The sequence below is a fragment of the Astatotilapia calliptera genome, chromosome 20 (genome assembly GCF_964374335.1).
Source record: "Astatotilapia calliptera chromosome 20, fAstCal68.1, whole genome shotgun sequence".
Taxonomy (NCBI): Eukaryota; Metazoa; Chordata; class Actinopteri; order Cichliformes; family Cichlidae; genus Astatotilapia; species Astatotilapia calliptera.
In genome coordinates, this window is record NC_137441.1 from 36,445,002 (window position 1) to 36,468,918 (window position 23,917).

The 23,917-nt window shown below is 41.5% G+C and overlaps 4 protein-coding genes across 8 annotated transcripts in view; 3 read left to right on the forward strand and 1 right to left on the reverse strand.

Annotated features, from left to right (window-relative positions):
• The window catches only part of nav1a (neuron navigator 1a), a 93,884-nt gene extending 87,083 nt beyond the window's left edge, over positions 1 to 6,801 (reverse strand). For 3 of the 5 annotated variants that reach the window (XM_080295119.1, XM_026153369.2, XM_026153367.2), the window contains exons 1-3: positions 6,783 to 6,800; positions 5,902 to 5,997; positions 5,382 to 5,497 (exon numbers count right to left, since the gene is read on the reverse strand). The gene's annotated coding sequence lies outside the window, so the exon portion shown is untranslated. Of the gene's footprint in view, positions 1 to 5,381; positions 5,498 to 5,901; positions 5,998 to 6,782 lie in introns of those variants that run through there. The other 2 variants (XM_026153366.2, XM_026153370.2) reach the window with 2 other exon arrangements.
• Positions 351 to 9,411, forward strand: LOC113012963 (cysteine and glycine-rich protein 2-like). Its single transcript, XM_026153437.2, has 6 exons — positions 351 to 661; positions 3,018 to 3,127; positions 4,733 to 4,901; positions 4,983 to 5,112; positions 5,192 to 5,288; positions 8,435 to 9,411. The coding sequence occupies exons 2-6, from the start codon at positions 3,019 to 3,021 to the stop codon at positions 8,509 to 8,511; spliced, it is 582 nt and encodes a 193-aa protein (XP_026009222.1). The 5' UTR covers positions 351 to 661; position 3,018; the 3' UTR covers positions 8,512 to 9,411.
• A 1,233-nt stretch (positions 9,412 to 10,644) lies between these two features.
• Positions 10,645 to 13,071, forward strand: phlda3 (pleckstrin homology-like domain, family A, member 3). The gene is made up of 2 exons (XM_026153442.2): positions 10,645 to 11,399; positions 12,510 to 13,071. The coding sequence occupies exon 1, from the start codon at positions 10,968 to 10,970 to the stop codon at positions 11,388 to 11,390; it is 423 nt and encodes a 140-aa protein (XP_026009227.1). The 5' UTR covers positions 10,645 to 10,967; the 3' UTR covers positions 11,391 to 11,399; positions 12,510 to 13,071.
• A 6,968-nt stretch (positions 13,072 to 20,039) lies between these two features.
• Positions 20,040 to 23,917, forward strand: tnni1a (troponin I type 1a (skeletal, slow)). The gene is made up of 7 exons (XM_080295133.1): positions 20,040 to 20,120; positions 21,559 to 21,590; positions 21,678 to 21,850; positions 22,053 to 22,184; positions 22,353 to 22,442; positions 22,587 to 22,763; positions 23,344 to 23,917. Exons 3-7 carry the CDS (start codon positions 21,803 to 21,805, stop codon positions 23,446 to 23,448), a joined length of 552 nt encoding a protein of 183 aa, XP_080151259.1. The 5' UTR covers positions 20,040 to 20,120; positions 21,559 to 21,590; positions 21,678 to 21,802; the 3' UTR covers positions 23,449 to 23,917.

Here is a 23,917-nt window from a genome sequence, read left to right on the forward strand (position 1 = left end):
ATTCTTATTACAACTTAAAGAAATCTAGGAAAGCCCTGTGTTCTGTCTGCATTTCAAGAAAAAATATCCTCCCTGATCACAGTTTGGAACACTAATGTTTATGCATGATGAAAGTCTTTCAGCAATGTGAAGTTCATGTAGTTTAGTATCACGGTTCAGTGTTTGTTGGCGGCTGTCTGACAAATTGAAGGGCAGCCCTTGTGCAAGAGAGTTGCAAAACACGGAGTGCAATCAACAAGAAAATCTCTCGGCTGTGCGAGCCAGCACACAGCTTTTGAAGCCCGGCTCACTCCTGTTCAACCCCACCTCTCGCTCTCACTGCGTCTGCTCTCACTTGGAGAGTAAGCTCCCCTGATCCTCCACACAGACTAAGTTTACAGGCTGAAGCAGCAACAGCAGAAGCTCCTCCCTTTCGACACATCTGGAACAGTGTTAAAGCGGAGAGGAGCGCACCAACACTCTCCTGAAGGATAGCAACACAGTAAAAGTTGTTCAAATCAGGTTTTTAAGAGGACTGACCTTTTTATTTTTCTTGCATACTTAAAGTTAACTGTGGACAGCTGGTTTCCTGAACATACCACACAGCTCCATTTACGCTACTCTGACCTGTGAAAGATCTTCCTGCCCATCATCCCTCACTGACAGCTTCTACTTGCTGCAAGTAAGTAAAGATTTTTTATTTTGAGTTCTGATGGATTCTGTTTGCTTCTGTCTAATTTCTTATTTTGTTGATGCATGATGGGAAAGACACTTGCAACACTTATGATACCACAATACCACAGGGTGCCTTTATGTTTCCGTTACAGCAAAGTGTTTCAGAGTGAGCAGCTAAACATTAACGCAAGAGAGGAATAGTAATGCACAATAAAGAAAATACAGCACAGCAAGTTCCTACTAACTTTCACCAACATTACGCTCTGCCTGAATCACACAGATATCACATGCTGTCACATTAAATTTGTTAGTGGACTTCCTGATTTGTAGGAGTTTCCAGTCCTTACTGCTCCTTCCCTAAAGCATTCTCATATCTGCGTGTCCTTGCAGGTCTAAACATGCAAAGCCACCACAATCAGCATGAGCTCGAATTCGTCCTGATGGAAATAATTTAGCAGATACACAGAATATTTATGTAACGTATATGTAAGGAAAACTAATGTCTCCAGTAACCTTTTCATCCATCAAGTGACAATTCTCCCACTTCTCTATGAATTTCCCCTCCTGTGGTCAAACTGACTGTCAACTCAGTCCCATTCTATCAGTGAACAAGCATCAACAACAGCACCACACAAAGTTAAGCAATTACTGATAGCCTTGATTATCCACGAGCATTTTCCTCACCTTCTCATCTACATACTCGGTCCTGAAGCTGGGAGCCGGGCTCATTGCTAACAACAAAAGCTTTTAACCACTGATGCTGATGCTGATTGTCACCCTTCCAAAATGACATGGAAGACTGAGACATTTATTTGAGATTTCAAGTCATAGTTTCCAAAGTCGGCAGCTGGAAAACTCTAAAATGTTTCCATCACTGCTTGGTCCAAAAACATTCCCGGCATTTCTGCTTTAAGTGGGATTGAGGAATGTTCCAAGACTGTAAAACTACGCAAACTGCCATCCTTTATGAGCGGATACTGAAAATGCCAGCTAGTCTCCATCTTCCTCATATAAACATTTACGATGCAGACCTCTCACTTTCTTCTGAGCTATGCATCCAAAACTCTCATTCACCACTGCTTCCCTAAACTTTACAGTTTAGACTTCCGTGGCTGTGCCTGTGGTCTCTTTGTGAGTTGTAACTGTGACTTTTTCAATTTCTATACAAGACAATATGACTGAGCTTCAACTTAAAGCTGCAAAGCAAAGCCAAATATCAGTGATTATCAAGCAACACAGCCCTGTTTTTATAATTATTTTCATTGATAGTAGCACTTTTAAATTCTACATGAAAGATGTAGGGTGCAGAATAATTTAACACACAAGAAGCCATGTGACTGTACATGATATGTATAAATAACTCGTATAATTTATAAACTGGAATAAGAGTTTTCTAAAGGCTCAGCTACATCCAAGAAAACTGCATTAGTTCCCTTAACAGAAACTGCGTTTACAGTGACAAAAAAGGCAGCGTATGGTTCTGTATCATAGTGAAATGAGCTCATATTCACAGTAAGTATAAGTACTAAGTTATTTTTAACATTTTTAAATAGAGTCAGAGGCCATGTGGTACCGCCTGTTATTTCTGAGTGAGTCATACTGTATATTGTGCCCAGAAGTCTTAGGTAATCTAAGTTAGAAAAAACAAGCTAACCTTGATGGAGTTGTCAATTTTTTTGACATATTTTGAGCCGTATAAAACACAACTGCAGGTGTTAGGTGCTGTGTGGTTACGGGCTGAAGCTGTAGATGATAAATGTGAGACATGACCATGAAAAAGGGGGAGGAGGGTTTACACGGTCAGGAATGTGGAAGTAGATATGCAAGAATGGACAGGGAGGGTTGTGCTAATAGCACATTGGACAGAAACAGACTGGATGGCAGGGTTTTCACATGCCATCGACTTTAACATTCCTCAGAAAATCATGCTTACGCATAACTTCCACAATGACTGCTTCTATTTTTTTAAGAAAGAGACCTTTCGTTTTTGGCCCTTTTACAGAAAAGAACTCTTCTAGAATTTTCCACTGCAGTTCTGGCTTGATTGTCCGTTACAGAAACCACAAAGAACTGGCAGGAACATAATTACTAGCCTAGCCTTACAAAGCCAGATGTACAGGCAACCAAATAAGGCTGTTTAAATAGGTTTCCTAAAACAATAACTGTTTGCGTTTCCATGATGGTTCTATTTAACAGTCCACTGATTCATCTGTTTTTCTATTCAGGGCCCTTTCCACTCATTAAAGCACCTTTAAGGTCCTTTTGGTGCATTTCCAGCTGTTTCTACCGTCTGTTTTACCAAAAGCTTCATTTCATATCAAAATATGTGTGTTTTTCTGTCTGTGTAACATGGATCACTAAAGGATGCCTTTGGGAGGAGGAAACAAGTGTGGCCGCTGTTCAAAGACGGTTTACTTTGCAGAAGAGGTTCTCTGTGACGGGCGGAGCTTCCATAGATCCTGCTTCCTGTGCAGTGAGTTAACCGATTGCTGTTTCCTGTGATTGTGGAGCCCAGTGAACTTTTGGCACGTATTACAGGCACATGTAATATTAACCTAATGTGTATGAGCCGTCTGTATGTGCAGACAAAGAGAAAATGCTGTATAAGTCTGGCTGGGCTATATTTGAACTACATCTTGGTCTATTAATTTTTTTGTGTGTGTGTCTCCTAGAAACTGAGCCTTAAGCTGATCAGTTCCCCTTTCGCTCTAACTTCCTGTCAGAGTCTATTCAGATGAGCTGCAGAGAGAAAAAATATCAACACATTTCAGGATTAGCCAGCTTCATATAAAAGTCTTGTATCTTTATAAAATCCAGTTATTTACATTGATGTGTTAGCACTACAAAACCTTTTTATCTTCCAAGGAGTCGCACGAGCAAAAAGTCTACTAACCTAGAGGAGTCCTGTGTCTTTATAAAATGTGATTAAAACAGTCTGCAACTAGGCCGATGAAAAAACCAAAAGGACGCCGGTGTATTTCTGGCCTCTATCGACTTCTAGATTGGTTTCCTGCTTTTTGTAAACCTCTGGGACCATTCCTGTTATCGCTGCGTCACTCCCTGGAAGTCCACTTCAAAAACTAGGAAGAAATAGCAGCACATTTCAGGTTGTTTATGCTGAATGTTCTCCTTAATATGCATCAGGATGGTAGAACTACCAGCGATGAATTTAAGGTGGAGAACCCAGTAAACCCCGGGCGCCATCTTGGTTCAGGTTGCGCTCCTAGTGGTGCTCCTGTTTTTGGCTTTTTCTGGCTTGGACACTGATGGCTCTCACACTGAAGACCACTGTTTAGTGTCTATTTGAGCTTTCTTTTAGTTGTTCTTCTTCTTTTGGCTTTTCTCTTTAGGTGTTGCCATAGCCAATCATCTGCCTCCACCTCTCCTGAACTCTTGCAAACCCTATCCTAGTCAAAAGTACTATAGTTACTGGCCTTGCACCGATAGCAGTTGTTAACCCAGAAAATTGAATTCTTGACAATCTGCATATTTCATCTGCCAACGATTTTATACCAAATACCCATCCTGACGCATGCATCCCCATCTGTCCGAGCTTGGGCTCAGAACTAAGAGTACACTGACTTGTGGCTGGGTTTGTCTTCACCAGTTATGATCCCCAACATGTAGTTTAGGTCAGCTTGGGTCAACAAGTTGATGTTTGTTGAGCTGTCTGGTAAAACTGCAAATATGCATCTGCGAGTAATGGAAACAGGATTTCCTGGAAGTGATACAATCTAGCAGGATTGCTAAAATGCTCACAGCAATTCAAAAAGGAAACATCAGACAAAACATTTTGACCACTCCACATACAAGTATTCATCTCTTGTGTACTGTAAATCTTTCATAATGATAAATTAGATATCTTGAAAGAAATGTGGGTTCATGGGGTTTGGAGGAGTTATTTGTGTTCTCGCATCACAATCAAACATTCCTGTGATGGAATTTAGATGAGAACATGTTCCTTCAAACAAAATGTTCCTTATAAGGCAAACAGTTGGGAGCCTTTATAAACACATGAACGTACTCAACGAAAAGTGCAAAGGTATGCAAAACAATAATAACGTGTCTCTTTGTACAGTGGTGTGTGGGAAGAATTTGGACAGCACAACTGTTGCTGTTCATATGGATGAAGTCTACTGCAAGGCATGCTATGGTAAGAAATATGGGCCAAAAGGCTATGGTTATGGCCAAGGAGCAGGAACCCTCAGCATGGACAAAGGAGAGTCCCTGGGAATTAAACCTGAAGAGTGAGTAACACACAGGCAAGCATACTTTTTGATGGTTTTAAGGCTCCTTATCCACATTTTGTTGCCTTCTTTACCCATCAGACCCGGTCCCCATCGTCCTACCACCAACCCAAACCCCTCCAAGCTAGCTCAGAAGTTTGGAGGATCAGACAAATGCCCTCGCTGTGGCAAGTCTGTCTACGCTGCTGAGAAAGTGATGGGAGCTGGGAGTGTAAGCAAAACACAAGCATATATGCGCGCATGCAAGAAAAACACAACTGCTTTAAAACGAGGCTTGTATATGTTTACAGGCATGGCATAAGTCTGGATGTTTTACATGCGCCACTTGTGGGAAGAGCCTTGAATCAACCACACTAGCTGATAAGGAAGGGGAAATCTACTGCAAAGGTAAAACTCTCTCTTTCAAAGACTTCTATAGAACCAGACAACAGCACTTACTGCCACCTGCTGGCCTTTAAAAAGAATGCAGGTGTAACATACCTCCACATTGGGTCCAAACTTCAAACATTTCCCATGGGTCAATGACTGTCACAATTAAGATGTGTTTCCATGGGCGCAAAGCTAGGAAAGCTAACCCATTCAGGCCCAGGAAGGATCTGAAACAGATAATATAGGTGATAGGAACACTAAATATATATAACTTGGGCTGAAAGAAAAAAAAGTCTTTATAAATGAGGCTTGTGGTTAAAAACGAACTCCTTTTTTATAAGAATGGCCAAATGAGTTGTAATAAACCCTAGAATACAACAGAGGGTGCAGTTACTCAGAAAAATAGAAGTTTTATGATTTCAGTTGAACTCTAAACCTGGGATTCAAAGTTCATGCCTGCAACAAGTTAAACAATGACTCCGAAAGGTTCTCTTCATCAAAATCTGTAAGCCTATTATAAATTAATTACACAAACTATGCACTGTATAGCTATCAAGCTATGTGCTAAATGAAAAAATAACTTTATCTATTACTTTCTGACTCATTTCAATAAATACCAGCAAACACTCACCAGCCACTTTATTAGGTACACGTTGCTAGTAATGGCTTGAACCAATTTTGCCTTGAAAACTGCCTGAATTCTTCACATCACCGATTAGACGAGGTGCTGGAAAGAGATTTTGGTCCACGCTGACATGACAGCATCACGCAGTCGCTGCAGATTTGTCACATCCATGACACAGATCTCCGGTTTTACCACATCCCTAAAGTGCTCTATTTTTGTAGGGTCTTTAACTATAGTAAGAAGGGCTTTGAGGTAACTGTTTTTGTGATAATGTGCTACATAAACAAAATGAACTGAACTTAATTATTAGATTGGGATGTGGTGAATGTAAAGACCCTTTGAGTGAATTCACTGTCATGTCCAGGAAACCACTTTGAGATGATCTGGTGAATTACTCTGCTGAAAGAAGCCATCTGAAGACAAGCAGTAGCACTTGGGTAGGCTGTTTGTGTTTAATCAGTGCTCAAGCTGTACTAATGGGCCCAAAGTGATTCAAGAAACTACCTCTTACACAACTACACCATCAGCAGTCTAAACTGTTGATAAAAGGCAGGATGTACACCAAATTCTGACCCTGCCATGCCATCCAAACGTTGTAGCAGAAATTAAGGATAGACAACATGTTTTCAATTTTCTATCATCCAATTTTGAATGTTTGCACATAGTAGCCTCAGTGTCACAGTCTCGCTGAGGCAGACTGTATGTGTTGTGAAGAGTGGACCCAAAATGCAGACATGAACGAACTTGGAACAAAACTTGAATATTAACAAAAGGCGAGCCGTTTAATAAGGCTGACAAAAAGACACAACAATGAGCAAAGACAAACTAAACATTAACCTAAACAGGTGAACTAAAATACAACATGAAAAACCCTGATATCAACAGACCTGGAAACACGGTGAAACAACAGATGACCTGACAAAGACTGAGTGAGAGAACACGGACTAAATACACACAGGAGGCTAATGAGGGAAGTGGGAACACAGGGGGAAACAGCTGACACACAGGAACATAACAACATCACAGGGGAAACATAAAGCTGAATACACTGAACGCAGGAACACGGGACCTCTTCAAAATAAAACAGGAAACATAATGAAACGCAGACGTGACAACGTGAACTTGACAACAAAGGACATGAAACATATAAAGGACAAGAGAGACTTAACACAGGGGTTGAAAACACAAGGGGAAACTAATAAACAAGTGAACTTAGAAAACCCAATGAACTTAAACATGAATCATAAACATCAAAATAAAGTAAAACTCAAAACGTTGGATCAAAAAGACCCAGGATCCCGACACTCAGTGCCGTTATTAGCTGACAAAGGAGACAGAGGTCAGTCAGAGAAAGATGTCCTTGGTTGTAACAAGTAGTTATTTGAGTTATTATTGCCTGGCTATCCGCTTGAAACAGTCTGGCCATTCTCCTCGGACATCTGGCATCAAGAAGGCATTTTCTTCCAGATACATGCCACCCACTAGATATTTTCTCTTTTTCAGAGCATCCTCTGTAAACCCTGGAGATCGCTGTGTGAAAATCCCAGTAGATCAGCAGTTTCTGAAATTCCCCATAGTAATTCTACAGGTCATCTTGATCACATCTGCATGCTTAAATGCACAGACTTGCTGCCATGTGATTGGCTTATTGGACATTTGCATTAACGACCAGTTAAACATGTGTACCTAATAAAGTGGCCGGCAAGTGTATAATCCAACAATGTTGTTAACACAACATCACAGGCTCATATTCGTTTTTATTATTTTGTCACAATACCTTGTAGGTGTGTACTGTAAATTGAACCCACTGGTGATGAATAGCGGAGCTTATCAAACACCTTTCAGCTCAATATTCTGTTATATGGGCACATTAACCCCTTTATTGTGTCTGGGACAACCCAGCCCCATGTATAGGCACATACAGAGAAACACGTTTTTCAGGTACTCAGTATGGGCTATGTAGCTGAGGAATATGAGACCCAGCAAACAAAGTTCAGAATTAAACTGCTGAATTAAAGTGTTTACTCATTCCTGCAATCTAACAGCCGCAAAGGTGTAAATCTAACGCTGGTATCATGTTTCAGGGCCGAAACACGCCACAGAATCTGCACTTGAGCGGTAACACTGAGCATTTAGAGGCGCACAAATGAAATAGTCTGTATATAGAAGAACCAGCATGGGAGCTGTGGTGCAATATATTCTTTAGTTTGCTCATATGTAAAATTTATTTGTTAAGGCCGTTGCTAAGTGGTGCACACCAGCTTGAGCTAATGCTAACTCAATCTGTGAGTCTGTAGATCCAGAAGACAGCATGGCCTAAAAAACACATTTGAGGGGGAAGTCAAAAGTCCTTCTACCAACAATCCTGAAGAAACTTTGGTCCCTGTGAGGAATTCAATCGAGGAATATCATGTTTGCCAGATGGAAATCAAACACTCAAATCAAAGCTGATCCAAGCAGGCCACAGTGAGCTTTGTCTAATATATATGGGAGGATGGCAAAGTGTGGAGTCTTATGGCATTACCTTTGTTCTCAACAGCTTGTTACGGCAAAAACTTTGGTCCCAAAGGATTTGGCTATGGACTGGGAGCCGGGGCGCTGGCGCACACTCAGTAGGAACCGCGTATCTTCAGCAGCACAGCTCCAGATTACTGCACTGCCTGGCTCTTCCTGCAGGGGGCAGACGACCTATATCCACAGACGCGCTTGATAGAAAGCTGCTTTTATAAACTGTACAGTCGAAAGGATGACACCTTCATAATCCCATAGAAACAGGTGAATACTATTGCAGTGCTGCCACATATGCACATTTAGTGAACATGAATATCTATGTAAAACTGCATGGGTGATTTGCACTCAAAAATATCGTCCTCTCATTAAGAATTATTTTTTCTCTCAACACTTGCAACCCCTGGTGTTGTCATAAAAAATGATTGCCTGCCAAAAACGATTTCCGGTATTTGGCCCGAAATTATTGTTCGTACTTAAATGGTTGTAAATCACTTGTTGGTCTGTGAAACGTGTGTCAAACATCTCTCTTGGTTGATATCGAGCCACTTGAAGTCAGAAGATATATTTCTGTCATGAGGTAGAAGCTGCAATCAGAGACTTTTATACATCCTTTAATAACGAATGTAAAACTGTCACTGCAGCAGAGGTTGCACCAAATAACACAACAGTTATACAAAGATGTTTTAGGTGGATTGATTATATTATAGAATATAGAGTGTGTACAATAATGTCAAAAAGAAACCTGCTAAACAGATGAATTTTTTATTTTATATATAACACCTTCGTAAATGGTGCTGACTGCAGACTATTTATCAATATAAACAGAGATATTAAAAAGAACAGCACACAAACACACACAAAAAGACATACAATCAACGGAAATCACTTTTTGTCAGACGATCACCTTTTAACATCACAAGATAACCTATACAGCCATCTAAAATTTCACAATTGCGGTATGCTTTCTGAATAGCATGATGATAAATAAACTACAGAGAGAATGTATTTGGTGTCATTGTTTTTATTGGCACAAAGTGAAGTGAAACTGCCTCCTCGGCCTCCTTGTCTCGGTTTGTGTCTGAGGCGAGTATCATAGGTGGTGGTTTCTGTTTTAAGAAACGACACGTGCAGGATACATCGTATCCATTCCTCTCACACCACGCGACACACTGGGACCAGGTAAGTCCAGTATCTTGTAAAATTAGGGGAATCACAGATACACTCCACCCACAAAGCTTATCTATCACGTAAGAATGTCAGAAAGAATTTACCAACAAATTCCACCACATTAGTTCGACAGAGAAGTGAAAGCGGAGCTCTAAAGTTATGAAAATATAATCTGTTAATCAAATGAAATATACATTTTTATTTCACTAGTTGTAAATATTTCATCCTTAATGTGAAATCTGTAGATGAGGCAAATTGGACATCTTTGCGTGTAGCCCTACCTTGTAACGACATTGTTTCCAGAAGGTGATGATCACTAACCGGCTGATTAGTCATTCAGCAGTTTGAACTCTTTATCCAACTTTATCCGCCATGCCACCCACTCACATTCCAGCTCTCAGAGAGGCGAGATTACATAGTTTCTAATAAGGAGTTTCAAGGCTTATAAATGAGCGCTTATTGCACTTTAAGCATATTAGCATTTTAGTTTACTCATTTATACAGAAAGGTGTGTTAGCAGGTTTTTCTACAGGTGCACTGCGACCTCAAAGGGAGATGGTCAGGCCTGAACCCATCTACTCTGTGTTTACCTTTGTTGTGGAATTCAGTTTTTAAAAAACGTTGCACTTTCCTCCACAGCTCTCACGTTGATAACGAGTTACTTTGAAGATGAATAGCATAAACAGAAGAAAAAATGGTAACCAATAATCAAGTTAGGCCCATAATTACCACTGGCAGCATTAAACATGAACATACTGGTGTACTCGTAATTATAATCCATTATTCTGATATTGGCCATTCTGCACTACTTTTGCTTATTTAATACTTTTTTCTTTTTACTTGAGTGAGCTAACTCGTAAAGACTAAGAAGTATATTTACCCTGGTGTTGCTATGTTAAAGTTCTGAGCACTCTCTCCACCACTGAAACACATAAAAAGGCTGCTATGCAGAGTGCTGTAAAACACAACTGTCAGCGTGCACTAACTGACTCTCTGTGCCTGTCTTTCTTTCGCGCGCACTGCACGCTGACGCACACACTCAAGATGGGAATTTCATAAACAGCCCGGATCTTCTCCTGCCGTCACTGAGAAGGAGGCGGGTGCTAGTTGAAAGGGGGAGAAGGTCCAGACAGGAGCCGGGCATGTTCAAACATATCCAGGCAGAGCAGCCTACCAACCCGCACGGTGTCCTGTCATTGCGCACAGACGGAACTTATTCACAAACCTTGTTGTAATAGACAAATGTGTTTAACATCATATTTACTGTAGCGAATCTGTTTCCCCGAGGGACGTTGATACGGCAAGACACGCGATGCGTATTTAATAGATTCAGTATCTATCAGAGGATTAAGTTGTCTAGTGTCTGGTACTGAAGAGGTTCCTTCAGCGTGGAAATGTCCTTCGCGGCCAAGGCGATGAGAGACGGACTGCTAGAGAAGCGCAGCAGCGGACTTCTCCAGCTGTGGAAGAAGAAGCGCTGCGTCCTCACTGAGGACGGGCTGCGCCTGCACAACTGCAAAGGAGGCGGCGGTGATGCTCCGGGTTTGGCGTCGAGCTCCAAAGTCAAGGAGCTTCACTTTGAGCGCATGGTCACGGTGGACTGCGTGGAGTATAAGCGAGGGCTGGTGTACTTCACTGTGGTCATGGTTACGGGCAAGGAAATTGACTTTCGGTGTCCGCAGGACGGCACAGCGTGGAACGCAGAGATTGCTCTGGCTTTGGTGCGCTATAAGAACCTACAAGCCGTGCAGACCGGGAGGAACCGGCACCTGTCTACGGGACACCTGGGCAGCACTGGGGAGGACGAGGAGCTCTGATTGTCGAAGGTATCCTAAGTTGTTGTCTGGTTGGACTGAAATAGCTAGAAGTCAAAGTGTGACTTATTGGCGTGGGAAAGCTTTTATTTCATTTATGTAGAAATCATTTTATCTGGGCTCTGGAGAGAGTGGCACCACACCCTCTCATTGCTCAAATATCCTCAAGTTCACTCCCAGTAACTGAGACTGGCAGTGAATCCCAAGCAAATACCTCGGCTAAACAAACATCATCATCATCATCATCATCATTATTTTTATTATTATTATTATTATTATTGGTTTTTCAAGCAATTGGCAGCTAAACGCACAGCCGTGTGCCGGCAGTAAAACACCTGACTTAACATGTTATTTCCTTTTTGTGCTAATCACCAAACAAGTTGTTGCAATAGCTGGATGGAAAGGAATGAAAAGACCGAGACTCTTGGGAATGAGGTGACACAGAGCTGAGAAGCACTCACGTTAAGCTCGTGCTGAAGGTTATTTACAAGAACCACTTCAGTGTTTAGATGTTCCACCGAGTTAGAGTCCTCTCCGAGTTTTTCTTACTATGCTCATCTGCCTGTACTACACCTCAGTAGACACAAACCAGCTTCACTTGAGGACATAATTAAGATGCAACGTGAGCCTTCAAAATAACATCTGCCTGCCCCTCCCTCACCAAGCAGTCGAGTATTTTTAAACACGCGCACAAACACACACACTGACTTTCCTTATGGGTTTAGTTGACATGAAGCAGTGGGACACTAAGGGTGTTAATCTGTCGTTGTGACTTTTGAGATCAAGGGTACAGTCGTCACCATCTAATGGAAACAGAGTTATTTAATGAAACCGGTCATCTCAAATGAACTCGTGACCCAAATGTGTGAGTCTGAACTATGAGCTCACAGTTTAGGAATCTGCAGCGATGGTTCTTTAAGAGAGCAGCTCTAGTCAAGTGCCTAAATTAACTTAGGAGCCGTGGTAACAGTGCAATTTAACTCATTACAAATGCACTTTTGAGCGACCCTGCTGCTGAACATAGACGTTAATAACCATATCTGTGCGTGTGTTTTAAATTATTTATTTCGTTTTTCAATGGTAAAAAATAAAATAAATAAAAATCTTTTTCTCTTCCTTCAGCCTTCCTACTTCCTTGGAGGGAATCAATAAGAAGGGGAAAGTAGTACAACTCACCAGATCCAGAGGATGCACAAAAAGGTCATCAGTGACCATGGAACAAACGACTGAGAACAAGTGTCACAGAAACTCATCTTGTCTTCCCTCATTCACTTGCAAAGTATAGGAATCTGATAAACTGTGGATAAAGACTTTGTTTCTGTCCTGATCTCATTGCTTAAGGACAATTTGGAGACTCCTGCATAAAAAAGCTGTTTTCTGGGAACAGTTTACCCTTTGTGCCTTGATGTTTCAGTAGCATCTTCATTTTTGAACATCATTTTGCGACAGTTTTTGACGCTGCTGAAACAGGAGTCGATTTGTTCTGCAGGCTTGTTTTTGAAGGATTGGTATGACTTACTTTGAAAACTTTAACTTACAGAATGAGCAGATCTTTGAGGTTTTCTAAAGATGGAATTGAAGTATTTTGTTTCTGATATATTGCACTCTGTATACTACATATTTGCTTAAACCATGTACAGTATTAGAACTGTAAAATAATAATAATAAATTTTTGTAATCCAGATTTTTCTGACATATTTTAGTTGGTCTTCTATTTTTAAATGGTGTTTCACTTCATTTCACTGTTCACTGGGAAGTCTAAAGTCTTTTAGCACTGAACTGTCAGCCACAGTTTATTTTAGATTCAGACCATTAATTGCTAAGCTCATCTGTTTCCGGTTGTGCGTTAACCTTGCTGTTATAGCCTCTGGAAAACACACACACACACACACACACACACACACACACACACACACAGTGGCATGGTTTTCCTGCTATTGCGTGTGTGCTGAAGTCAGGGCACCTTTTGTTCTGAGCGGTTTGGAGGACTAATGAGAAGCACAGTGAGCCTGAGGCATGTGCACACAAACATCCACCCACACAGATTCACCTACAGGAACGTGTGTGCACACCCAGCATGAAGTTCATCCAGACCTAAGCATCAGCAGATTCTTGTCAAGGAGACATAGAATTTATTGTTCATTTAATCATCTTGTGCATGTTTTTGTGTGTATATCAAGAATATAGCAGTCTGTGTGTGATATGTTTAGCTGTGTGGCTCGGTGCACTTTTAGAATAAAGGGCTAGTTGTATAGCAACTTCTCGTGTTCCTGTGGAAAACCCCCATTGCCACACCGCATGAGTCAGCAAAGGACAAGGAGTGCTGCAAGAAGTAGAGATGGATCATTGTATTAAGCAGTATGTTTGCGTGTGTGGATTTGTGTGGAGAGCAGGTTTCACAGAGAATATATGTGAAGTAGAGCCGTGGAGAGGTTACACCTTTAAAGGTACAGTGTGTAAAATCTCACCACTAGAGGTCAGCAGATTGCAGTCAACAGAATTTAGTTTGCTATAGTGGCTGTTCATCTGTAGTGAGTGTAATCCAGGGGTGTCAAACAATGAGGGCCCAGAAAGAACTCTAATCTAATCTAATCTAATCTCCCCACAGTCATTAATACTACACCAAAGTAACTAGGTGTATGTGTCCCCTGATGTAAAATGAGTTAGAATGCCCTGTTTAGGCTTTTAGTCTGCTGTTTACCTCAACTGCCAATATACCTGTGTCCACCTCTGTTTACTCTGGAGGAGGCTGTGAAATTTAAAGTGTAAAGCTGATGAGTCAGTGAAGCTAACTTCTGTCTGATGAAGGCACTGAGGTGAGTTTTTGTCGGTAAGCACTGCTGCATTGCAGGTGTTAGCTGCTTGTAGCTGGCGTTTGTGAAACTTTCTTTGAAGAGAATCTAACATGGTAGGACTCGGACACTTAACAAATAGACTCTCATATGATGTGAGAATGTAACTAAACTGTTTATCAGAGGGAAACTTTGTTTTTTAGGAGACTTGAGACTAACATTAGCTTGCATAAAGGTAGTTTTTAACCAGCTGTTATTGTTTATTTAGCTAGCTAGTTGTCAGCTAGCTGGTAAGATTACATTTATAACCCTCTGACAATAAGCAATTGGGCCAATATCTAGAATAAATAAGTATTTAAAAAAGTGTTGTTTTGGGGGGGTCGACTAGAATGTGATGGAACAGTTATGAAAGTGACAAGATACCAGCTAATAGCAAACATGTATCTACAGTATTATATGAAAACATACATTAACTTGCATCTTTTTCTCCCTCACAACACCAAAGTGTCATCAACTTCTTTTAAGCGTGTCTCAGTGCAATTATTCATTTCTATATGGGAGCTTGAGGGTCCTGCACAGTATCTTAGCTGTTCCCAGGACTGCGCTCTTCTGGACAGAGATCTCCGATGTCGTTCCCGGGATCTGCTGGAGCCACTCGCCTAGTTTGGGAGTCACCGCACCTAGTGCTCCGATTACCACGGGGACCACCGTTACCTTCACCCTCCACATCCTCTCGAGCTCTTCTCTGTTTAAACATCATCTTTCCAGGGAATCTGACAAACATGGAAATTAGAGCTACAATTAATTAAGAACCAGAGTGGTGTCAGATGTGGACTCACAATGTTCTCCTGATGTTGACACCAATGGGACCGTCTGTTGATTAGTTTATGTTGGAGTGCATTCTTCACTGACCAGAGCTCACTTCAAAAATCGTTGGCAAGCCTCCAGCTTCTCAGCTTCTAGAGATGGAGCTGCTGTGTAAATATTAAACCACTAGAGGTCTGTCTCGCCACTTTTAAGTGAGGAAAATGTCCGTGTGTGTGTGTACACCAGTCTGTGTGCATGAATCTGTGTCGGGCTTATCCAAGTTCTCAGATAATCTGTGTGTTTAAAAAGTTTTTTTCTGTTTTTTCCCTCTTTGGTTTACATTCTCCATTATCTGTTGTCACACACTGTGCAGGACTGCAAACAGAATGCCTTTGTGTGTGTGTGTGTGTGTGTGTGTGTGTGTGTGTGTGTGTGTGTGTGTGTGTGTGTGTGTGTGTGGTTGACTTTTATCAGTTTCTGGAAATTGCTGTTGGAAAGTTTGGCCCTCTCTTTCTTTAAATGTTGTTTCAGTTCAGTTTCCAGGCATTTATTTGTACACAGCTCTCTTAAGGTCCTGCCTCAGCATTTTAATCAGACTTAAGTCTAGACTTTAACCGGGCCATCGCAACACCTGAGCAGAAGCCGTCTCCTTTCAGACAAGCCATATTTGCTTAGCCTTTTTCTAATTGTACTGTCGTGAACTTTAACCTTTAACATTCTCACTGAGGCTTGTAGAGTCTGAGTCACAGCGCTTAAGTTTTTTGCAATTTCACTGAGCATTGCTGATTCCGACTCTTGAGTTAAGGTTTATTTATCTCTCAGTTTACACATTTTACACATAAAATCATCTCATCAGACAGCACCTCAAATTATTAGACAATATGAATATCTTTGTATATATCTGTAGGAAACTCAAGCAACCTATTTATAAGTAATAGCAGACATGTGTTTAGAATTTCTGTGGTGGGTGCAGCCACCCTTTTGTCTTCATTTGGATTACAGACGGTGTGGCGAGGTTTCACTTTGTCCATCAAAGACGCCCTCACATGCATGTCTGGCATTTTAATCTCTCCTTCGAGGTTCAGGTGTTAGTAAACAAAACCATGCCCCAGGTTCATGTAGCTGTACTCACTATGACAATATCACGAGTTAAATATGTTAAGCGTGCTAAGATGTTAATATGAGAATGTTAACATAATGTTTATCATTGCTGCCTAAGCCCTATTATTATCACCAGAATGATTGCGTAGAGAAGTCTGGGACTAATCCCTCCTCAACATGCATGCCTCGATCCAGAAGGAAAGGGACAGACTGCAATGTCCTTTATTAAATCTCCTTTTAATATGCAGTGTGAGAACTCATTTTTTGGTGTATTTGATGGTTTAACTTCCTGGTCTACAGTTTTGCACTTATCAGTTATAGATGATCCTGGAAACCAGATAAATAGAGCCAATATCTCCCCAAATAAAGCGCCTTGAGGCGACTGTTGTTGTGTTTTGGCACTATGTAAATAAAATTAAATTGAAAATTGAATTGAATATTTCTTTTGTCTTGGAAGAGGGTCTCTTCCCCCCTGCCATGTTCAGATTACCCCTTGTTTATCTGATATGGGGTAGATTCGATATGATGACAGACGTCTTGGCACACTGATGCCAGTTTATATTTTTCCATTTGTCAGTGTGACATCATGCTTTTTATTGCACTGATTGCTTGCAGGGTCGTCTACAGTATGCACTATACAGCTATCTGCAGTCTGTTAATAATGCCTCTTTGACACTCCTAAGAGGTGATTGACCAGTTTGCATTTGTGCATTGGTCTGCTAGTGCCATATTAGTGTCATAATCACAAAAACTCGATGGAAGTTTAACTCTTGATTTTCACAAGCAACGAATAAAGTGCAAAGTCAAGATACAGGGAAGTATTTAGTAATGGAGCGCGGTGCAGGGACTAAGCCGTGGAGCACCAGAAGACTGCAGGAGAAGATAAAACAGGTTCATGGCGTTTTCAGGTGAGTCTTGAGAGTCAATTTTTTATTGAGGATTTACTGGAATTGAGGGGAAGCATGCAGTGGTTTTAGAGGACATGAGTTTTCCAGGTGAACAATTTATTCAGGTTGTAGGTAACATAACTCCAACTGAGAGAGAAAGGTCAGATAACCAGAAAGCACACATAAAACGAGTCATAATTTGAGAGTCTTATTACCACCACAAGGGCAACAACAACCAGCCAGAGTGCAGGAACGTACACTGGCCTTTTATCCCTGAGAGGTGATCAGCGAACGGAAAGCAGGCGTGCAGGCAGCATTCAGGAGCCGAGGTAGACCCACCCACGGACAGAACAGCAAACCAGAGCACTGCCCAAACTCCACCTTAGATCAAGAGACTAACTAGTCATGAATAAAAGTATTAAGCTTGTTTACATTTCGACCCAATTGTGGTGCAAGAGGAAAAGTTCATATTCCCTAAAGGGAACTTAAATATCTGCCCCAAACTTTGTACCACGCCTGTTAAGTTGACTCAAACAGAAGAGACAAAGTCATCATGGATCAAAGACACGGCACGGGATCAATACAATCAAAAGGATTAATTCCCTGTTGACCATAAATCTCCTCATAAAATATAGTGACATTCCACCCAATATTGGTTGAGGTGATTCTCTGTGGATTAAAGTGCTGGAATGACAAACCATAGCTGCCCTTTGTACAGCTGCTACTGGCATGGCTTAAAAGTCACGAAGCCTTCAGCGTAACCACATAAAGGACCCCTGTCACTGTACGGCACAGCTAGTGTTACAGATTCAAATATTGGGGATGGAAACAAGAGGAAAAACCACAATAACAACACTGGTCCGGCCGGGTTGAGTCAAACGATGATTTTAATGGTCACACGCGTGGGAGATGGACACCGTACGCAGACAGCATCAGATCTCAAAATGGTGGAGCATTGATCAACCTCTTATAGCCTCTCGTGGCCCCCACCTTATCATAAAAGCCTAAACATTCACATGCTTTCTCTCACACGGCGCCTAAGCTACGACCTTGGCTCCCTGTTTATCTGCTCCTGCTGAGATGGGGCAGAAAACTCCAGCATGTTCTGTTCTCTTCTAATCAGACAAATAAGGCGATGACTTTCTGCGAACAGTATTTCTTATAACTCAGCAGTATAATGCATCATAAAACAATATCATTCATTCACAATAAATCAGCAGTCTAATGTAATGCAAATCAGTTTAACAGATGCAATAGTTATCACCTTCTTCTAATTCAGGAGAATAATGCAAACTAAAACGACATAATAATTCACAATCTTTAATTAGGGGTCTAACATGGCATAAAATAATATTATAATCCCACAGTCCCACCTACACCCTGCAATCCAGTGTTGCCAGGTTCATTTCTTCCTACCCCTGAGGCCCTTTGTCCCCCTGTTGGGTGAACCATATGTGAGATGACCTCTGTGTTTGCGCAGTTCAGATGCAAGAAAAACTATTATTACAACAATAGCCGGCACAGATGACACTCCCCATCACTCCCCAGTTCTCCCACAGCTTTATTTTGGTGCTACCTTATACCCTTCAGACGTACTCAGACTAGAACCTCTGTCCGAGGAGCTTTTAGCCTTTATTTTATTGCTGCAGCTACCAGCGTCTTCCAGTCGGGTGATCCTCTGCTCTTCTTTCGTCAACCTCAGGGGTTAGACAACCCTTCAGTCGTGGCACAGATCAGGGGATTATTCTGCCCCGATTTCAAACAACAATCTGTGTATCCTCGGGTCACAGCTGTGGCCCCCAGAGAAAGGAACAGGAATGTGTCCCCCTTTTGCCCAAGAGCCTCTCGAACCTCGTTGGTCTGGTGTTCCTGGATTTTTGTTAACCCCTTCATGGTTATTGCTGTGTTTATGGGATCCATCCTGTTGGAGTGACTAGCTGGAGCCCAAGACGCCATGACACTTGGACCCAGTTGGTGTCTCGGCAGTCACTGTGTCTGTCTCTGCTGTGAAGGATCCTCGTATCTCCGTGACCTCGTCTGGTGTCTGTTCCTCTCTCTGTAAGAGACAGAAAACCAAAACACCTCTCTGCCTAGCCTTGATAATCTAATGTTGTTATCCAATGTTCCTCTAGTGATTCAAAATCGGTTTAGCACATCATGTTCAGGACCTCCTGACCAGTTACTTATTCTAATCACAATTTATGTGTATAAGCGTGTTTGCATTTAGCCCTCTGCACTCAAGGCATTTCCTACAGTTCATCAGTCCGGACCATCACGCCGAACGAAGCTTACGACCTTCAAAAGACCGAGTGCCAACTCATTATAAGCACATTTGCAAGGTGTGTCTGAAAATTATTAAAACCACTCATTTTAACAAAAGACATCAAAAACAAATTAGCCATTTTAAATTCTAACATCTGCCCCCCTTTTCACAAAAATCATGTGTTTGCTTCCGCCTACCGTCCCACGGTTTCCTCTCCAGTGTGGTACTCAGCTTCTCATGGTCACGGGCATTTTATCTTCTAAACGCTGTTCAGTTCATTTTAATGATTAATGCTTAAACATGGAAATAATGATTTATGCTTCTCACTGGTTCTCTAAAAAAGTCCGGAAACCTTTTGGGTCACTATTAGCTTAAGTTTCACCGTACCTAAGTTATTAAAACACAAGTCATAAAAATGTTCATATAACCCTTGTTTGATGTTAAAACTCAACTTCCCCCCCTTTTTGACACATGGGAATGTGTCAAAAAGGGGGGGAAGTTGATCATTAAGTAGAAGTTGTTCACCACTTCTACTTAATCTACTTACAAGTGTTTCTTTCCCCCTTTATTTATTTATTTTTTACATAATTTCCTTTTCCATGCAGTCTATGGCCAGCTTATAGTTCATATTCATATTCACCTACAATTTGTCATTTGAGTTACTCTCATCAGCCTTCAGGCCCCAACTATATTGCCATTGTTTACATGAAAAATGAGCAGAGCAGGATTATGTACCAAGAAGGACGTGGCTGACTAATAATAGCGTCCACACAGAAAAGAAAGAGAGATCTGGACAATGGGCGGTGCAGTTAAATAGAGGGCTCATCTCTGATCTGTCCATCGAGCTGCATCCATGGTCACATTTCTCCTGCCTCTGACTCTGGTAAGTTCCCTTCATAATACGCTCTGTGTGTAGAGTTAGACACAAGTTTTATATCTGTGCTTTCTTGATTTACTCTCCTGATATTTAGACTGTAGTGTTGATATTTTAACCTTTGCATTTGTCAAAAATGTGTCATGCATCTCTGTACAGTGAGAATACAGATCTAGTGTTAGTTTATTCAATATGTCAACCTGGTGAACAGCGGGGACATAGAACAGCAGAGACATAGACAATAATAAGTGTTTCAGTGCTATTTTGCTAGCAGCCCAGGTCCATCTTTGGGCACAGACTGTGTGTACACTAAAGCTGTGCTACCATAAAGCCAAAGCAATGGGATGATCAGCTGAAATAATACAAACTGGGGAGTTTAAATCTGCAGCCAAAGCAACTATGTTCAAATCCGAGGTTGACGTAAACTTTCCAAAACACTTTGGGTGGGTTTTTTTTCATTGCCAAGTTGGCCGCACCACAGAGGGTCATAAGCATCCATGAGTTACTAGCAATAAATCCCTGATCCAGGCTGGGCACCCCAGAGCACAGTCACCCACCACAGCTGTCTATCAGTTGTCCCCTGGTCTATTTGGGGAGACAGGCCACTCTAAATTCCTCTTGGCCAGATAATCCTGAGGAGAAAGACAGGGATAAGGGACAGAAGAGATGGATGAGGGACGGCTATCTGTCTGGAATTTTCCTAATCCGCTAAGGCAGATTGTAACCCCATCATGCTAGGTGGTCTTATGTGGTGCCATTCTCAAATGGAGCCAAATAGTGAAATGAGAGGGGAGGTATGAGGAGAAAGGCTGGCTTAAATTGAAAGAGTGAAAGGGTGAGTGCTGCAAATCACTTGCAAATTTGATGAAGGACAAAGGGCACGAGACTGAGGAAAGGTAAGACCAGGTAATAACAAAAGTGAAAACAACACTTTAACAATGAGGTGTGACGATAAATTAAGTATCTTAAACACATCTTAGTGGTGTTAATGCGTCACTGTTTTTTATGGCATGTGGTAGAAAAGCAAAACTGTACTCGGTAAGTTCTGTGAAAAACTAGCACACTGATTCCACAAACATTTTGTGCCTGTATGATATTTTCATGCACAACAAACACATTTTCTTAAACATGCATTTAAAAAAAGACAAAAAAGCTTCAGCAACCTCAGACTTTAAAATGGATTTAAGGTTGCCTAGACCAGCAACTTCCTTTTGTCCAAACAGGTGAAGACCGCTTAACACCTCTTATCCTCTGTCAATTCATTATTAACAATTTCCCCACCTATTGTTTGGCTCCATTTCTATATTGTTCGGTTTTAGACTTTTATAATCCATCCGCACGTGGATTTGTATATTTTTTTATCTGATCCGCTGACAAACAAATACTGCCAATGGTTCAGGGTGTGTGTTTCTGTGTGTGTTTCTAATCTCTCCCGTCTCTTTTCCAGTGAGATCTCAACAGCAGGATGCCTGAACATGTGTGAGTGTTTTCTTACTATAGATACACAGACATTAAAAAACACAAAAACAGGTATTTTAAATTATGTATGTTTCTCTTCTTTTACAGCCAAGAGGTAAGACCATCTGGCTGCTAACTTGTTGATACAATATTCAACAATTTTTATAACTAAGTTAAGCTACTAAACTACATATACATCATATTTACGGATAATCTTGTGAATCATCTGAACCATGCAGCGGAAACCCAAGATCTCAGCCTCAAGGAAGCTGATGCTCAAGGTACGAGAAATCATCTGCAGACTTATTTGATTTATTTGTGTAATACATGTGTTCAGCCCACAGGAGGGCAGCAGATACAGACAACTGAAAGAAAGCCAGCATCTGAATGTTTCACTTGTCATTTGAGAAAAAATGATGTGATGAGGTGTTTTGAAAGAATCTGAACGCATATGGAAAACATTATTTTATGTTGGTTTGACAGAGTCTGATGGTGGCAAAGGCCAAGGAGGAATTGGAGCAGGAGATTTTAGACAAAGAGGAGGAGAAACATAGGTACCTGGCTGAGAGAGCGCCTCCTTTAAACATGAGTGGCCTGAGCCTTGGCCAGCTTCAGGTATGTTCCCTACAGATTCCCCCAAATCTCTCATTTTTCTTTCCATCCTTTGCAGCTACAACTTAGATCATTCCCAAATTATGTCAATAAAGCAAATCAGGACAAGAAACCAAGTAAAGAAAGGACTGCACATGATTTCATACTAAGTTTTCCTTTGTGCATGTGTAGGATCTCTGCAGGGAGCTACATGCTAAGATAGATGTAGTTGACGAGGAGCGATATGACATTGAAGCTAAGGTCATGCTCAACACACGCGAGGTTGGTACACTTTATTATCCCAGCGCATTTCCAATAAGTAGAATTTGAAATGTTTCATATCAGTTATACGTATATTATGCAACACTATGAGCACCATGAGAAACTCCTACATCCTGCTCCCTCCACTCTGTGTCACTCGACCAGATTAAAGACCTGAATATCAAGGTGCTGGACCTCAGGGGGAAATTCAAGAGGCCTAATCTTCGACGTGTCCGTGTGTCAGCTGACGCCATCCTTCGCTCGCTGCTGGGATCCAAGCACAAAGTCTCCATGGACCTGCGAGCCAATCTCAAGTCTGTCAAGAAAGAGGACACTGAAAAGGTGCATGAAAAATGGATAAAAGAGAAGATGCAATCATGCATATGCACACAGAATACAATGAAACCAGCCTGAGCAATGTCTGTGCCATCCTTGGAGCACAGATATGCATTCAGGTACTGTAAGATACAGACATGATGTCAGCGCTTGAGATGTCATGGAACACCTGGAAACAGTGTGTGTGAAAAGTGTGTTTATTAAGACACCGAGTAGGAAGCCACTGCAGGGCGGGGGCCGTGTGTTTGTGAGAGAAGGCACCGAACACAAGACAATGATCCCATTGTACACCGAATATAAGCTTTTGTGGCCACGTCTCCCAACTCCTGAGTGCATGCATGTGCAGATTAGCTTGTTCCGGTGTGTGTATACCTGTGAATGAATGTGTGTCTCTCCAAGTGTGAGGTAAACCAGTTATACTAGTATGGTAATAAACAATTCTCCAAAGGGCTTCCCATTGAATTGAACAGGTCTCAAAGGCTTAGATGCAACAATAACATTTTCTGAACCTGCTCTACTTTGCAGCCTCTGTTTTTAGTCTTTTATACTCTCTGTTGCACAATCCAACTGTCTCCCTTATCTGCAGAAGAGGCCAGTGGAGGACAGTGACTGGAGGAAGAATGTGGAAGCCATGTCAGGGATGGAGGGAAGGAAGAAGATGTTTGATGCCGCTAAAGGTTCTGCGCAGTGAAGCCAGGAGGTGGGCTGGGGTCACATCAGTGACATCACTCCCCTACATCTGAATCTGTCCTGGTCTTCCTGGGTCTATTGTGGCGTCTGTGTTGTTGTTTCGCGCTGATGTCTCTGCGGATGCTCCTGCCATGGAGGTGACAGTATGCCCCCACACCCCTGAAAGGCTTTCAACCATTCTGTCAGCTTTGTTTTTGATAAGGTGTTCAAATGACTCTGTCTGTTATGTAAGATTATTTGTACTTTTCACACCATGTTGCACCAAAGCCTCAGACAATCGGCCTGATGTTTGTATGGCGGACAAATGTGCCAAATTAAACTGTACGTGTGATTGTTTTGCTTGGGGATAAACTTTAACCTTGTAATGTAGATTATCAAATAATAGTGGTAAAAAAAAAAGGTGCACTTCATTGGCTGGACTGAAAGGGAAAAAGAACGAATAAAATATCAAAAGTATACTTTACATGAAA

Bases quoted from the DNA above. Each gene is read 5' to 3' on its own strand.
- tnni1a (XM_080295133.1), top strand. From the start codon at position 21,803: ATGCAGCGGAAACCCAAGATCTCAGCCTCAAGGAAGCTGATGCTCAAG. The intron at 22,185-22,352 runs GTATGTTCCCTA...GTGCATGTGTAG, and splicing joins TGAGCCTTGGCCAGCTTCAG to GATCTCTGCAGGGAGCTACA. The intron at 22,764-23,343 runs GTGCATGAAAAA...CCTTATCTGCAG, and splicing joins AGAAAGAGGACACTGAAAAG to AAGAGGCCAGTGGAGGACAG.
- phlda3 (XM_026153442.2), top strand. From the start codon at position 10,968: ATGTCCTTCGCGGCCAAGGCGATGAGAGACGGACTGCTAGAGAAGCGC.
- LOC113012963 (XM_026153437.2), top strand. From the start codon at position 3,019: ATGCCTTTGGGAGGAGGAAACAAGTGTGGCCGCTGTTCAAAGACGGTT. The intron at 4,902-4,982 runs GTGAGTAACACA...TTTACCCATCAG, and splicing joins CTGGGAATTAAACCTGAAGA to ACCCGGTCCCCATCGTCCTA. The intron at 5,113-5,191 runs GTAAGCAAAACA...ATATGTTTACAG, and splicing joins AAGTGATGGGAGCTGGGAGT to GCATGGCATAAGTCTGGATG.